This window comes from Periophthalmus magnuspinnatus, chromosome 1 (genome assembly GCF_009829125.3).
Source record: "Periophthalmus magnuspinnatus isolate fPerMag1 chromosome 1, fPerMag1.2.pri, whole genome shotgun sequence".
NCBI classification, from domain to species: Eukaryota; Metazoa; Chordata; class Actinopteri; order Gobiiformes; family Gobiidae; genus Periophthalmus; species Periophthalmus magnuspinnatus.
In genome coordinates, this window is record NC_047126.1 from 12,529,571 (window position 1) to 12,546,063 (window position 16,493).

The 16,493-nt window shown below is 40.6% G+C and overlaps 1 protein-coding gene across 1 annotated transcript; it reads left to right on the forward strand.

The window, feature by feature from the left end:
* Positions 1–3,176: 3,176 nt before the first annotated feature.
* Positions 3,177–12,108, forward strand: nfil3-5 (nuclear factor, interleukin 3 regulated, member 5). Its single transcript, XM_033991656.2, has 2 exons — positions 3,177–3,635; positions 8,466–12,108. The coding sequence occupies exon 2, from the start codon at positions 8,982–8,984 to the stop codon at positions 10,677–10,679; it is 1,698 nt and encodes a 565-aa protein (XP_033847547.1). The 5' UTR covers positions 3,177–3,635; positions 8,466–8,981; the 3' UTR covers positions 10,680–12,108.
* Positions 12,109–16,493: the final 4,385 nt, after the last annotated feature.

Genomic DNA, 16,493 nt, shown 5'->3' on the forward strand with positions numbered 1-16,493 from the left:
CTATCAATAATGGTAAAAAAAACAACAACAAACAAACAAACACATAAATAGGACAGAATTGAACCTTTCCTGAAAAAGTTTAAGAATATTCTGGATCTATATTAAAACTAGTGTAAGATGACAAGGAAATAAAAAAGAAAATATCTTAATTTTGTGTTGAAATTACTTTATATAGAGTGTTTGTTTTTTTTTGTTTTTTTATCTGTATCTAGTGTAGAGCCATTTCCCTAGTATCAAAATCAAGTTAGAATTTTCAGTATTGTAACACTTTTGTAACACTCTGTCCAACAATTATTTATAATACAGGTCTACAACAACCTTATTACATACTCGATACAAAAACACTTATATCTGCACTTAAATCTTTTTCTATTCAATGATGAGTATATAGCATTCTTGTCGTTGGTCGCTAGGTGGCGCCAAACGTGCTTGTCTTTGACTCTCATTGAGTCGTTCATTGATCCAGCAGTGTGTTACTAGAGGTCCCATTTTCCATTGTGCTTTCTCTGGAGGCACATGCTGTTCACAGTAAGCAACGCCATCATTTCACACTCCCTCCACTGAATGAAATATTGTGCTAGCCAAATGCAACAGACACAGAGACCCTGCTGAAAGAACATTATTTAAAAACATTATAATGCTTTCAGATATGCAAATAGGAGGTCAAAGATGTTGCATGGGGCTTGTATGTAGGTAGAAAAACTGGTTATTCAAGCTCCATCAAAACAACACAGGTCTCTGTCCCAGTGAGGGAGGTTATTGTCAGTGATCAATGCAGACAACCATAAGAACACTGTACTACCCCCCATTAACCATGAGCCAGGAGGAAGCTACGAGTTGCTAGGCAGGCACAGCCACACCACACAGTTGCCAAGGGAATTTCTGCATGCAAAGGCAGCTGGGAGATCAATGTTGGGGGTTGGTGCGAACATGGCTACAAGGGAGTAGTATATTGGTTAGAAAACGGGGAGGAGCGAGACAAGTTCAAGGTCTGTGCTGGTTGTGGTGGCTGTTCACATGTGGCTGAGCAGACAAAGCAGGGGGAGGGGAGGTGAAATGGGGGAGCTTTGGGCTGGAGGTGCATCTGATACAAAACAGAGGGCTGACGTAACTACACATGAAATATGGTGCTGATGAGGACAACAGGCTTTGGGTAATGGAAAAAGCTACTGCGAGATGGAGATAGGTTTGGGTTTCCTCTCATAAAATATATGGACTATGTGCAACCAGTAATCATTTCCATAGACTTTATTGTGTAAGGTTTAAGGGATATTACATGGCTTGTGTTCAACAGTATAGCCTTTTGTTATTTATATTTGCATTTGTATAGATTTACAATGTCTGGCAGCAATGTGGCAAACAAATTAGCCAATGATAGCATAATGTAGTAGACAATACCACAGATATCAAATATGTAATCCATAAGGTTAATTATCTAAGAGGGATGTTTAGTTGTGTGCCAGCCTTTTCAGCACTGTGTCAAAATGTGTGCAAAATTGATATTATTTGGTGCAAGTTCCTTAATTTACCTTGACCAATAGGGAATGAATTTGATTAGTATCCTGTGTACTTTTTGTGCTAGTGCAAAACCTTGATATATGCATTAGGTAGCATCAAGATTCAACAAATAAATCTGTTGTCAATTATGTAGTAAGTACAAAATAATATGGTAGTGTTGAATAGGGTAACCAGTAGCAATACTAAGGATAAAGCAAGAATCCAATTTATATACAAGACAATGTGGTATAGTTTAAGTTGTATTTTAAATGTGCTGTATAAATAGAATCTAATTAAATTTACATATTTGCATTGCTACTCTGCTTTAAAGCCAAAACATGAACACAAAACAGCACCAGACCAGACAAAGGGTTAAATTTGTGTGTGCTTTCAAAATGGACTGTGCCTACATGAAAAACTATTGGGCAGGAGCCAACGGTCAATCACAGAAAGGAAAATATTACAAATGGTCTGATGTGATTACTTTGTGGTTGTAGAAGTTTCATTTTAAATAATAAGCAAAAAACACAAGGCAAAGGCACTAAATATACTAATTAAATGAGTACTACATTTTAAGCCTGTTGCTGTTGTGATGTCACTGAGGTTAAACCAGTTTCGCAATCAGGTCACATGCAAAAGTTAATGACAAAATGTGATTATAGACCTGATGTAATCTAAAAATCAAACAATGTTAATATATGCAAATATGTGAAATATGTACTATAGCTGAACATCTACTGGAAATGTGTCAATATCTGTATGTGCTATATGCAAAAATAACACAGTAATGTAGTGGTGCTCCATTTTTTGACAGTTTCCATTAGAAGCAAAATTCTGAAGAGGAAAGAAAAAGAAAAACAGTAATACATTCCAAATACATGTGGTCCTTTTGGTTTAGAGCTGGTCTAGTTCTTGACATTGATCTGGTTTTAATATTAAATACATTTGTGCTCAAAATAGTTAGTGAAGTTATTATTATTTAGTTCATTGTTAATTTTTATGTTCACAGATAAGCTGTCCAAAGCTGTATGTTGTGCACTAAAGGCATTATATCTAAAATAAAGATCTATTGTTTCCATTGTTTCCTCCATTGTGTAGAATATCAAGCCTGAATGAGATGTAAATATGTAAATATGTATGCAATACCTTAATGCATAACTGTAGTTAATGAAAAGCTGTATATGGATGAATAAACACTGACTTTTGTTTTCCTAGGTGACGATTTATAGGTATTATAAGCAATCTCCTTCTATGCATTTGGACCATGGAGTAAAGTTAACAGATGAATCAGGTGAGTTTCATTACAAAATGAGAATACAGTTAATTTATGTAATGCAGATGTAAAGCTTAGACATTTTTCGCTCATGATCAGTTTGCCAAATATTATGCATCCCCTCCAGTTATGCAAAAACACAGCACAATTAACCTTATTCTTTTATTCTCAGTTTACTCACATTTTATTTTAGACTTGCGCTGCATAGTATTAGTCTAATAAATACTGTGCACTTTTAGTTACTAAGTCATGTAGCTGTTGACACAGTAACCCTCATCCTGACGATAACAATATAACCAACCCACCTCCATGTGGGACATGCTTGTATAGACTGTCCACGAGACACGACCCCAGCGTGGAGCGCGCGCCGTGCGTAAACTCATTCATAGCAGTTATAAAGTTAACCACTCCCGTCAAACTGCACTCGCAGTCGGGATGAGGCCATATAACATGGTAAAGAGCCACACACCTCACCCCAGCAGCGCGCGGAGAGAGATAGAGGACAAAAACGTGACTAGGCAGCCTAAGAGCTGTTATGCAACCGCTGACCTACTAACACATATTTCTCGAAAGGGAGCCGCAGAAACTGGAGCAAAGTGTCCGGTGGCGCACACAACACGTTGAGCAGATCCCGAGCCAAGAGCCTGAACCAGCATCCTGCCCCTCCACTGACTCAACCACAGCTCACCCGAAAACATCGACCAGACGCGGACAACGCAACTTTTGGAAACGGTTTTCGTGGAGAAGTTTTTTTTTCCCTTTTTGCTCAGAGCGGAGAGGCAAACGAGGAAACGCGCGGAGCCAGACTGCTTTTGTGTCGTGGTGGAAGCGTGTGGATGTTTCTCCTCCTCCCGGACATGGAAAGGTATGTTTTGACTGAAAAGACGGTGGCTTTTGTGTGTTCTTCTTATATTTGTGCTAGTTTATTTCATTATTGTGTGAATGTATGTCCGCGTAGGCTCTATAAGAGTGCGTATTGTTGTTAGGACATGATGCTCCCGGTCGGGTATTGTTCACATGGCGGCTGCCGGCACATACGCAGCCCATTTGTGACTTTGAGACGTTTATAGCTATTTTGGGTGGCAATAAACGTCACAATTTGTCCTAACGAGGTACTATTTTTGTCATAGCGGCGTATAAGGACAATTTGTACCAACTAATACGCACAACTAAAGCCGGCGAAACGTGGTAATGCGTAACCCATATTAGGCACTCAATGTCAAGGCGAGGTAATTTCCCTCATGGTGGTGTTTTCCAGGGAATGGGGGCAGCTGCTGTCTGGCTCCACTGCAGTGTATTGTATAGAACAGATACCACACGTGTCTTGATCCGATTTATACCCCGTGCTATTTTAGTGACTGAGATTTGAAATCATCTCCCCCTTTTGGGTGCCATGGGGACAACAAATAAAGTGTCTATTTTCAGACATGCTCTATAGCTGTTCAGCGTTTTACTATATTTATAGTATTCTCATCATTTATTCAGCGCTTAGCCTCTATTTATCTAAGATGACCAATATTAGACAAATGTTTGAATCTTTTTGTGGCGTGCTTAGGCAGGCTTGTGTCTAAAACATATAGATTTAACTATGATAAATAGGCTATGCAGCGATTGGAAACAAATAATGATATTGTTATTCTCAATTCATAGGTATTTCATAATGTTATAATATTTAACAATTAATGTGTTCTTTTACGCACGTAAACCTAAAATAAGTCTCAAAATCCCTAGTTTCCATGCAGAGTGACTCACTAGATGAGTCTATGGTGTGTTAACCAAAGAGCTGCGCGTGTTGCTTTGAGCCAGTCTGAGGCTATGACATAACCGCGCGCAGCAGGGAGAAGCCATAAACAGCAGCAGCCCTCTCCTGGGACAATTTGTAATTGATTCCTGCTCACACCATCTTCAAATTATCTATCTGGCATTGTATAGGCTATTTCTATACCTATTAATTATTTATCTTGCCACCAATGCTCTTTAAATGTGAGCTATTTTTAACTCGTTCAAAACATTTAAGGAGTCAGAACAGAAGTTGATTCATAACAGCTCATAACATCAGTTTTCATCTTTAGACAACATCATTATGCGGTGTTTGTTTATTGTGAAATAACATGTCCACAATGTGATGCAATCGATGGAAACTCTAGTCTGCAGAGGTAGACTAAAGTTTTGTAAAAAAAAAAAAAAAAAAAACTTAACCAGACACAAGCAACTGGACCCATTTTACAGAGCTCTACAGCGGCACCGTCCAAGCCAGAATCAAATATAGGTCAAACACGTATGTGGGTGAGAGAACATGAGGTATACAGGCCAGTGCAGTTCATACTGACATAACATTGTCTATGCATCAGTAGCCACATATTTTTGCTTTAGTCCTACATCTACTTCTACCAATACTCATAATATTGCAAACACAACAACAATTTTAACTTTGGAACATTATGTAGGTCATTATTGTAAGTGCATGAAAGACTGTAATTATGTTTTGCCATTTACTTTACCATGAAATCAGATCTGTACAGTATCTCTAGGAAGGGCATCTGGTTTGCCTTGAAACTTTAAAGCAAAATATCGATTATTTTGTCAGTTCGAGAGTAGGAGAAGATTTAAGACACACAAACTTACAATGACATACTTCAGACAACTGCTAGTCATTTTACTGAAGCATGTGACCCGTGAATTGGTGCACACAGTTATTAGGCTGACCTGGTATGTCTGAATTCCTATTTGTGTTTTGACATAAGCCGTGGGGGGAAAATTGAGTCTCCTAACCTACTGGGGGCCCCTCCACGTGTGTGGCGTTGAATCACTTAAAAAGGTGGAGGAGGGGAGGAAGTAGAGGATGCCATGCGTTACACTCACTCACTGCACAGGGAGCAAAGGGCAAACATTCCTCCCCAAACATTGGGGAGGAATGTTTGGGCAGTTGTTTAGGAGCTGCCATTATAGCTCAACTGAAGTCTAAAGAAGTCTGCCCAAAATCTAACTCCAGGCATAATGGTTGAGGCTGCTGGACAATATGAGAAAAATAAATTATGACAGCTTCCACAGTGGCAATGTTCACATGTACACCAACATCTGATTATAATCTGATTTTTGCACCTATACGATTATGTAAATGACATGTAAACCACAATATATGATGTGAGTGCTCAGAGGGATGATGATCAGAATGAAATCAGATTATTTAATTTGCCATAATCCTATAATTTAGTGCGCATGTAACCACAGCCAGCACATCTAACCACAGCCCGTGATGATAAGATATAATACTTGGACATTTAAGTAAAATCAGAACTACTCAAGGTATTTAGTCATCATAAATTTGTCATTTATCAAAACACAAAGATTAAAGAAAAAAAAAAAAAATAGGCTAAACAGAAAAAATAAAATAATTCTCAAAAAATAAAAAAATAAAATTACTTTCAGATCAATTTTGACCACAACAGTGTATCATTGAAAGATCTAAAAGCAAATTTGGTCTCATAAAGTTTATATATATTAGGAATAATTTTGTGACCTGTTTCACAGCCCTTATGTTGCACAATAATTGATTTCTGCTGCCAAGTTTTATTCGTCATTCTGAGTATTGTGAAGGAACTGATTGCGTCAACTAACCTGTAGCTTGTGCTGCTATGTAGTACATATTTGTTACACAAGCCGCGCATCGGTACAAGGGATTCAGATCACGTACGTTATGAGGACCAGTGGCAGCCCCTCCCCATGGACCGGGCTGTTATGTGGAGTTTGGCTGCAAGATAGGGGTGTGTGCTTTGACGTCAGTGCCGTCACCCTATCTCTTTCCTTTCTCTCCATTTCAGGCACATTGTTATGCATTACGGTTTTGGGAGCACATAGGAGTTAATGTTGTAAGCAAACCACCAGGCTGTTTATAACCTCCCCATACAGCTGGTGTGTTGATTTTCCCTGTTGCTCTGTCTGTAAAATTCCTCTCGTTATCCCTAAAACAAATTCCTACCGTCACTGGTCTGCTCCGATTCCTCCCTCTTCAACCTCGTTCTCTCGCTCTATTTTTAGCGTGTACTTCTGTGCTCGCTCGCTCTCCCTCCACGGCCCCCCTCCCCTACAGTCCCACTGACCTATTTTATGGCGCTCCGTCAAAGGCAGAGGGAGTGTTTACTGCTGAGCGTCGTTTCTAGGTCAGTGGGACAGTGCAGACGTATGCACCCCTTTCTTCCACTTTGCTTTTGTTTGGGTCCATATAGTGGAATTTTAGATAATATCACATAAGGCCTTTCACACTGTATAAACATTATGGGAAACATGGATAAAGTTTTCCTACAAGTAAGCTTTTCAGTTCAACATTGTAATAATAATAATATACTATGGATGAAGTTATACATTCTAATCTAAAAATAACATTTGTCAAGTGATACTTACATACATGCATTAGAACAGTCAATCCAAACTCATGCATTCACTGTCCTACTGACCCTCTGCTCTCGCCTAGTTCAGACGCAGCTTAAAAAGTTTACATTTTCTTCATAGATCTACCTCAAATTGCAGGACGGTGTCTGTGTCACAACTGCATTTACACTTAGTCTTCAGACTTCTGTTGATCTTTCTAATTTGCATTTAATCGCTGCATGGCCAAACAATGAAAACAGGAAAAGAATAAATGTGTCATGTCATTGTTGTGAAGCAATACTGACACCAAACGAGGAGGTGCTTAGTGACATAAAGTAAACCTCTAGCTGGACATGTTGTGAAATAGATTTAATTTTTTGACTCTAGAGCTCCTCTGGTCTATTTTGTGTTAATAACTAATGCATATATCAACTGTGCTGCTGACAACAGGAAAACACTGTTAAAACAAGAAAATGGTCAGAGTTGTTACATAATGGCATCAGCATCCTTTCTCTTCAGTATTGTCTGGGCAAAGAGGCAAGCTGTGCGTGAACTGTGATATGTATCAGCAGCTTGAGAAACTGAGACGCCCCAATTCTTCCACAGACAGTCTGACATAACAAATCCTCCATGGCAGTGGCAGTGGGGCTGAGGGAGGCGCCGTTTACGACAAAATAAAAGATTTTATAGCACACTTGAAGTGAAAAGTTTTGTAAACAACTTCATGTTATTGAGCCATGCTGGAAATGACATACGCACAGTAGCTCAGTACAGAAAAAAAACAAAAACAAATGTATTATATATGGATTACTAAATTTAGTATTTAGCAAATTAGGTGGTGAAATGCATAGAAGAGATCTACATTAATCATATACATTAACTTCACAACTATCTGTATAAAGTTATGAAACAAAATTTGAATATTACAAAATCTTACGTAGAAAGTGTTGCTTGCCTCTGTGTGTCAGCCTGTCTCTTGTCAGTAAAAGCCAGTGATATCAGCTTCTTACACAACAGTTCTGCAGCAGTCTGTTTAGTCACAACCTCACCCCATCTTTCCTGCTACTATTCACCATTACTCAATACAAGCTACAAAAAAGGAGACGCGATATGCAACAGCCAAAAGGTTATGTCATAAATTTGTAAGCTGCATACAGATAAACATGGATTTTAGACACACCTTACATGAATCAATATTAGAATGTCTCTTTGTAATTTGACCTTAATAAAACCTGAACAAATGCCACAATGAACTATCTTACATTGAATCTAACCATGTGCTCCTCTCTTTCCCTTCCCTCTTTGTATCCCTCTCTCCATAACACAGTTAGTGGTGAGCAGCACACAGCGGCAGTGAAGTCCTCTGGGAGCGCTGAAGAAGACAGACTGACCTACATCCTTTGTGCAAAGAGAGGCAGCCGCCCGACCGGAGCCATCGCCCTCTAAAGATTGGGAGAGGAGCTGATAAACTCAAACTCACCTCAACACACAGGGGCCTCATCTGAACTACCGTCACAAACATTGGCTTAGTCTCAACTAAAATAACACTCTAGCTCCTTTTTTCATCAAGTTTCATCCCCAAACTACGTCAATGTACAAGGTTATTCTGGAGTTCCACCTCTTTTTAATCTTCTTGGCTAATTTGGACACTTGAGTGTAAGAACATTACAAACAGAAATCAATGAGGCTCTCCTTCCGTGGGGCACAAATACCTCATCAAGAAGTTTTTGCTGATCCTGCAACATAGGTTAAACTCAAAGTCAAACCAAGTAGTCGGCACATATAGTTACCTCTACCCCTCCCCCTTTGCCCCCCAGAGTCTCTCTGGCCTGGCCACAAGATCATGGAGAGTCTCAGTCTGCATCTCTCTGCCACCAGCAACAAGAACACCATGGAAGTGGACTCATACTCCTACAGCGACAATATGCCCTCCCCAAGCCCAGACTCCTCAGGACGACGGCCCTCCAAAGGCTCCAACAAGCCCACCATGACCTCGCGCCGCAAAAGGGAATTCATCTCTGATGAAAAGAAAGATGCTTCGTACTGGGAGAAGCGCCGGAAGAACAACGAGGCGGCCAAACGCTCAAGGGAGAAGCGTCGCATGAACGACATGGTGCTGGAGAACAGAGTGATCGCTCTGAATGAAGAGAACGTGAGGCTTAAGACGGAGCTGCTGCAGCTCAAGTTGCGCTTTGGCCTCATCACTGCTGCATCCTACATGGAGAAGAGCCAGCAGATCTCCAGTGGGGAGGCCACCATCAACAGTAGCAGCGGTAATAGTGCCACTGGGACCCCCAACAGTAACGCCTACCTCTCCAGCAGTGGCTACTCTAGTGCGTCCCAGGTCATGATGAACTCAGACTCCTCTGAAACGGAGCAGTCTATCCGCGGGGACTGTCACAACTCCTTTCAAAAGTACTCCCCTCGAGGCTCTGTATCCGACATGTCCGATGGATCGTCCCGGGACAGCCCAGAGCCCATGGGCTACAGCATCAAGAAGGAGCCACCCATGGACCTGGCTCGGCTGGAGAACATCCCAAATGGGATTCCCAATGGCACCTATAGCACTGCTGTCCCCTCCCACCAGAGTGCGGTCATGGCTGAAGGCCAACAGTGCCACATGGAGAGGTCCAGCCCGGCCCCCCCAGCGCCCCCCGCCCAAAGGAGTGTGATCCTGTACCGCTCCAGCAGTGGCTGTTACCCGCTGGAGCAGCCCGAGGAGCAAGGCAGACAGTCACACGGCTCCAAGTACAGCGACTGTTCCATGACCATTACAGAGGTGGCAGAGAAACTGGAGAGGACCAAAACCATGGACTCCCCTCAGTACGAATACAGCAATGGGCATGCGGAAGCAGAGGAGCTGCAGCGCTACAGCAGCCAACTGCAGCGCGAGAAGCATTACAGTTACCAGGGGTCAGAAAATGGTCTTCAGCCAAACCCCTTTGCCCCTGACCTCACCCACAACACTGAGGAGGGACGGTCCTCCTACCCACAGCACGCCTACCTCACCTCCCTGGACGAAGAGCCCCCAGTGCTCACGTATGAGGGTGGTCCCAGGACAGATGGGTTCTTCCAGGAGAACTCCTCGGGCAAAGACACGTCGTCCAGTGACGGCGACCCACGCAGCTCTGACAAAGAGGGCTCCACAGACGACGAGTCCCCCTCCTCTTCCTCCTCAGACATCAGTAGCTACCACCAGAAGTCCACCATCATCAGCTCACAGGCAGAGAACCCCGCCGAGGTCAAAGCCACCGCACTACCCCATAAACTGCGCCTCAAATATAGAGCTCTGTCTAATGGAGGGGCACAGGAACCTGCTCCTGTGTCTATGTCCCCTTCACCCACTCTTCCCCAGCACCCCTACCTGGCCCTCCCTGGGAACCCCCTCAGCCATGCACTGGGGGACAGTAAAGACGAGAACCAGATTGAGTACCCTGAAGAGGTTAAAACTCAGGCGAGCGAGCATTTGGAGGCCAAGAAAGAGGGAGGAAAAAAGGGTTTTGGTGGTGGTCGCGGCGGACGCAGTAAGAAGCGAGACTGAAGACAACTGGGACAAGTTTGTATTTGATAACGGACAGTTCAAACACAGAAGGAGACAGTGTTCTGTGGTGTACGCAATGTGATAAAGTCATGTTTTGTCAAAGGGTTGAATAGGGAACAGCAGCACTCACACAGGTGTAGGACGTCCCTCATCCGACCCTTTCACAAAAACACTTAAGCCTGGGATTTCAACTTCAGTCTTCACTGTGTCACTTCTTTCCTGTCTTTCCTACCTCCCAAAACTAAGATCACACAAAAGAGAAAGTTTTCTCTTGAGTCAGACATGTACAGATTATTCACTATTAACTGCCTTTGAGGCTCTAGCCAGCACTTACACATCTACTGTGGCATTATAGGAACATTCCTTCAACCAAAGAAATGCATCCGTTTAGTAAAACACTTTTGACGAGTCCCATTGCTCCCTCTCATCTGCACACAAGCCCCTTCACTTCTGAAGCACTTAGATTGTACAATACTGTGACATATGAATTTGCATATACAATTATATATTTTAAGAAGAAAAACATGGCAAAAACAACAAAAACAGAATTGTGTAATGCAGTCGTAGACTTAAAGTGATTTGTTTGTTCTTAGTGATACACCTTGTACAGTCCTTTATCTAAAATGCCTCAAAGATTTTGTTTTTACTAAAACTGAAAGAAGAGCCACAACTTCGAAAAACAGTGTATGAGGTGTTTTCCAACAGTCTTGATCTGATGACCAGTGATCAGATGACCAGAGCTTAAAAAGTCAAGGCCAGTTTTTCATATCAGTCAAGGCTATGCAGATGACAGATGTTGGCTAGACCTGACAAGCACAAGGTAAGCCTTGTTAAGCTCCATAAATCAGACACAAAGATTGTGTGTCTAATAAATGAAATGCTCTTTAGTCACTACCAGCAAAGCTGCTTTCTTCATGCGGTGCCTCTTATTGTTTGTCCCTCGTCCCACAGTGATCCCAAACGCCCCACACATGCACTGAGTCTAGCTCCTGTAGCTGCAGTATCAGTCTGTACACTTCCTGGTGCCTGCCTCTGGCCACATGTATAAATGTAAAGTTGTCTATCTCTTGTATACTACTGTCATTATTTTAATATTATTTTATTAATATTGTTATTTTCTATTATAAGTGATTATTATTATTTTGGCTATTACTGTGTGTTTGTCATCATGTTGTGTCATTTTGATCGATGCTCTTCCTTGTGCCGTGTATTTACCCTATGCCCCAGTTACCATTTGTACTGTGTTACTGTATAACCTACGCTGTTTGATGAAAGATGAAACAAAAATGGAAAAAAGAGAATAAGTAAGCCTTGTCCAGAAGTGATTATGTAATGCGATACTTCACGTGGATATGCAAATGGTTACAAAAAACTCATTTTGTATTGTGAACGACTCAAAATGGGAAAAATAAAAAAAAATGTTGAATTTACTTTGAGTGTGAAATTGCTTTATTATATTGATTCAGGCCATAAGAGATAGATTTGTTTGCCTGGGATCGAGAATATAAGCTTGTAAAAAAAATTAAAAAAAATAAGGAAAAAAATATCAAAGGGGCTGTAAAACATGGTGGATTTCTGCAGAATCAATGAGCAAAGCACCAAACTGTTAATCTGAGGTGAGATAAATTAGTTTTTATTTGTAAATGACATGACCAATGAGCTCCTTCATTTCACATGTGTCACTGAAAAAAATAAATCTGATTAACATAATGGAGGACATGGGGACCAGACTGATATCAACTAGATAAAAAATATAACATCAGAAACATCATTCTGGATTTGCCAGGCAATAGATTTGTATTATGTTGCAAATAAATATTACTTACATTAATTTTATAATGTACTACATTAGTTAATATTTACATTATAAATGTGATAATTATGTTGTTAGAAGTTATAAATACACATAGTCCCTTAGGATGTAGTCCAGGGTATAGTTATTTCAGCCGGTCCTTGACGTCTTTGATAACTTGAACATGGATCTAAGTGTGGCTCATTTACACTGGGTGACCCATTGAATAATCTCAAATATATTGTTGCAAATAAATTATAATAAAATCAAAGATCAAAGTCAAAAATCAAAGATTAACAAAAAGTGAAACTGACCCAAATGCCAAGTTCACATGGGCATTACATAATACGGCTTTTTATTTGAGGTCAACAGAAAAATCATATTCAGTGTTTTACAATACAAACTAATTCTGCTGAGCTCAAATGTATGTAAATAATTTAAATAACTACAAACCATTTTATTTGTAATTCCAATTTAAAACATGTCAGAAATGCTTTGTTCAAGTAACCAAATAAAAAACATGGCATACAGGTTACACAAAAGTGCTGCTGTGAGACTGCAGCCTCTTACTGGAGCAATGGCTGATGGGAACAACAACACGTTTGATTGGGCAGAGCAGCGCCACTGGATAGGCTTACATAAGAAGTAAAAGGGAGGGCAGTGGACTATCTCATACAGAGGTGTCGCAAGTTCAGGGCAACACCCACATTTTAAACACATCAAAAACAAAGACAAAATTTAAAGTTTACAGTTTTGAATACAAGACTAATTATGTTGATCTAAATAATAATAATAATCAACAGAGGAAAGAGACACAGAATAAGAAACAATTCAACCCATATTTTTTGGTAATTATATTGGGTTTATGCAAGAACTGCCCTTCGAGCACTGTGGCTGTAACAAGGTGACATTCTTGTGAAAACCGCATTGCATTGTATGGCGCATTCCCCCCTCCCCTCTCTATGCATTTCTTGTTCTCCCTCTTTCTCTCTTTCTCTCTGCCCCTCTCTTCCTTATTCACCCCTCTGTAGCCCCTTCCCCATTCACCCCCTGCCCCCCCCCCAGCCCAGCCCATCTTTGAGTAGTAAAAGCTGCTTTGTGTTGTGCAGAGGCTTGCGAAAACAAGACAGGAGAGTAAAAAGTAGGTCACAGAGGAGGGAGAGAGGAGAGATGGAGGGATAGAGAGAAAAAGGAGTTGTTATTGAGTGAGTGAAGCGGGTTACATCACATGCCTTCACAGCAAGAAAAAAAAAAAACATGACTATATTGTGCGCCTGGGGGACTGGGTTAGTAGTGCATGCAGATGTGGCTGGATTGGTGTTACACATATTTAAGAATTTAGGATTATCCATTGACAAGAGACACATAACTAACTTTGTATGGAGTAGTCAAATATGTGGTGTTGTTGTTGTTGTTATGTGTCCCAGATGTTCTTAGTCAAACTGAATCCTGGTTATGTCTGTGCCTGTGTCTAGTTGTTGTCGTGATTTAAACCAAAATCTTATAATTCTGCTTAATTAGACTGACTTCATCAAGCTGGGTTCAGACATGTTGTTGTGTTCGCATGTTTTAGTTTTTAAAGGTGCATTATGTAACTTTTGTGTTGGGGGGTTAGCCACCTGCTTGTCTCCATGGAGATGGTATTGCTCTGCCAAGAATGTTCCACAGTATAGTATTAAACTCATTTATCTATTTAGCATTCATTCACTTACAAGTGTTTTCATAACTTAAAATATCTTGGAAAACATGAATCTGAACAGTAACATGGTCCGGAAGTGTCCACTGCTGATAGATAAGTCTAATGTGTAACATTCCAGACATGGCTTTAACAACTTCATAGTTAATGAATGACTGCTTTTGTTAAATGTGTAAGTAAGTGTTTGAGCAAGTGTTTGGGCATGAACTCTGATTATGCTCTGTATTGTTTTAATAAGACAACAAAACAAAAAATGGTGTATTAAAGAGCTCTCATATTATTAATAAATCCCTTTTGCCACTTGTGGACATACTCATAGAGGGAAGATTAGCCAAATATTGAATTCAAGTTCTGTTACTGTAAATACCATGAAAGAAGTACATGTAAGAAGTATAATGTGTTACTTTGAGAAGTACAGTTTGTAGCCCATTACTACTACTGATAGATAGTTAGGTTTGTTACAATGAGAATTACTTACTTCAGTACTCTGAACAGATCATTTTCAAACAATATTAATACCACATCCATTATTTCTAGAAGCACAGCATCACATTTTCTGCTGTCAATGTCAAGCTAGGTAAAAAGTATCTCATAACTCTAAATGGTCATATGGCATTTGTCCAACATATAAATCACTTCTCACTTGGCATGGGGGATGTTTCCTGCATCAATAAAACGAAAAAGAAAAGGGAAACTTGCTTCAGCATGATTTACTGATTTTACCTTAAAAGACACATTCAGGTAAAGACAAAAGACAATCATTTAATTTAACTGAACCTGTCTCTGAATAATTAGGTCAATTTAAAACTGTCGATATGAAGGTTAAAATGGATAATGAGAAAGTAATCAAATGCATGTTACTAGTTTAACTTAAATAAAAATGCATTTTCACAATATTAAAATATATTTTATAAAACAGGATCAGATGAATGAGTGAGTAACACCTGGCCCCACTTCTGCACTATAGCAGTATTGTGTTGGTATTGAATGGGAAAGGAGCATGAATGTGAGTGAATGAGAGTGCCCAGGAAGTGCTGCAGAGCCAGCTGTGTGTGCAACCAAGCGAGGACCTAGAGAGATAGAAAGAGAGGAGGGGAAGGGGGGAAAGAGAGAGGAGAAGAAGGGAGAGAGACAGGGAGAGAGAGAAGGGGGGGTGACAGGTGACAGAAAAGGGAGAGGCAAGAGAGAAAGAAAAGGGAGGGGAGGGATAGTGCTAGGAGAGGGAGTGGGTGTTTGAGTGAGAGAAAAATGGGGGCAAGAGAGAGAAAAAAACTGCAGGAAGAGATAGAGAAAGGGAGTGAGAGAGGGGGAGAGAAAAAAGGAAAGAGAGATATAAAGAGAAGGGAGAACCAGAGGGAGAGAAAACAGGAGAGGGAGAGAAAGAGAGATAACAAGACATAGGGGAGAGGAAGGGGAGAGGAGAGAGAGAGAAAGAGGTGGGGGTAGACAAAGAGCAAGAGAGAGAGGGGGAGTGAGAGGGAGAGAAAAGGGTAGAGAGAGAGAGAGAGAGCAATCGTAAAAAAAGAGGAGAGAGAGATGAAAAGAGGAGGCGTTGGCCCAGAGCTGCCTGCGGAGATGAGCCCGGGATAGTTACGTAACTGGATGCTGCAGCATGTAGGTCAGCACAGCAACACAGGGAGAGCCGGCCGAGGGGTATGAACTGAGCAACTATTTACCCGCTTGAGAGGAGCAACCTACTTCTGAGTCACTGGAGGAGGACGAGGAAAAAGAGATGAACAAGGGGTTTGGACAGGCATGGTGTCCAGATGCCACATACCATCATTCATCGTCGTGACCACACAATAATCTGACAGAGAAAGAATTACGTTAAGGGATTAGATTATGTAATGCGACAGATTCAACCCATAAAGAAGATGAGAAATGTACCGGAAGTTAAGGATTTACCCATGCATAGGACTTTTGTTGTTAAATTGATGAAATAAACAAGGACAAACTGACAGATATTTGTTGTTATGTAAGTTTAATGTGTCTGGAGTCATAAGTGAGGGTACATGAAATATCAGCATAATTTCCTCATTGCCTTTTTTTTTTTTTTACCTGTCTCACCTCTCCTTTACTACCCTCTTCACTGGTGAAACATAATTAAGTAAAAGTAGTAAAGCACTGTATTTAAGTAGAAACTGACTTCAGTAAATTTTAATGTGGATACTTTTTACTTGTACTTCACAACATTTGAGGTACCTGTACATTTGCAGGTCACTGTACTTTCTACTTAACTACATTTTATGATTGTTTGAGGCCTGCTGAAAAAGCTGAGGGTTTATTTTTAACAAGTTCATAATTTGAGCAAAAACTGCAAGAAAAA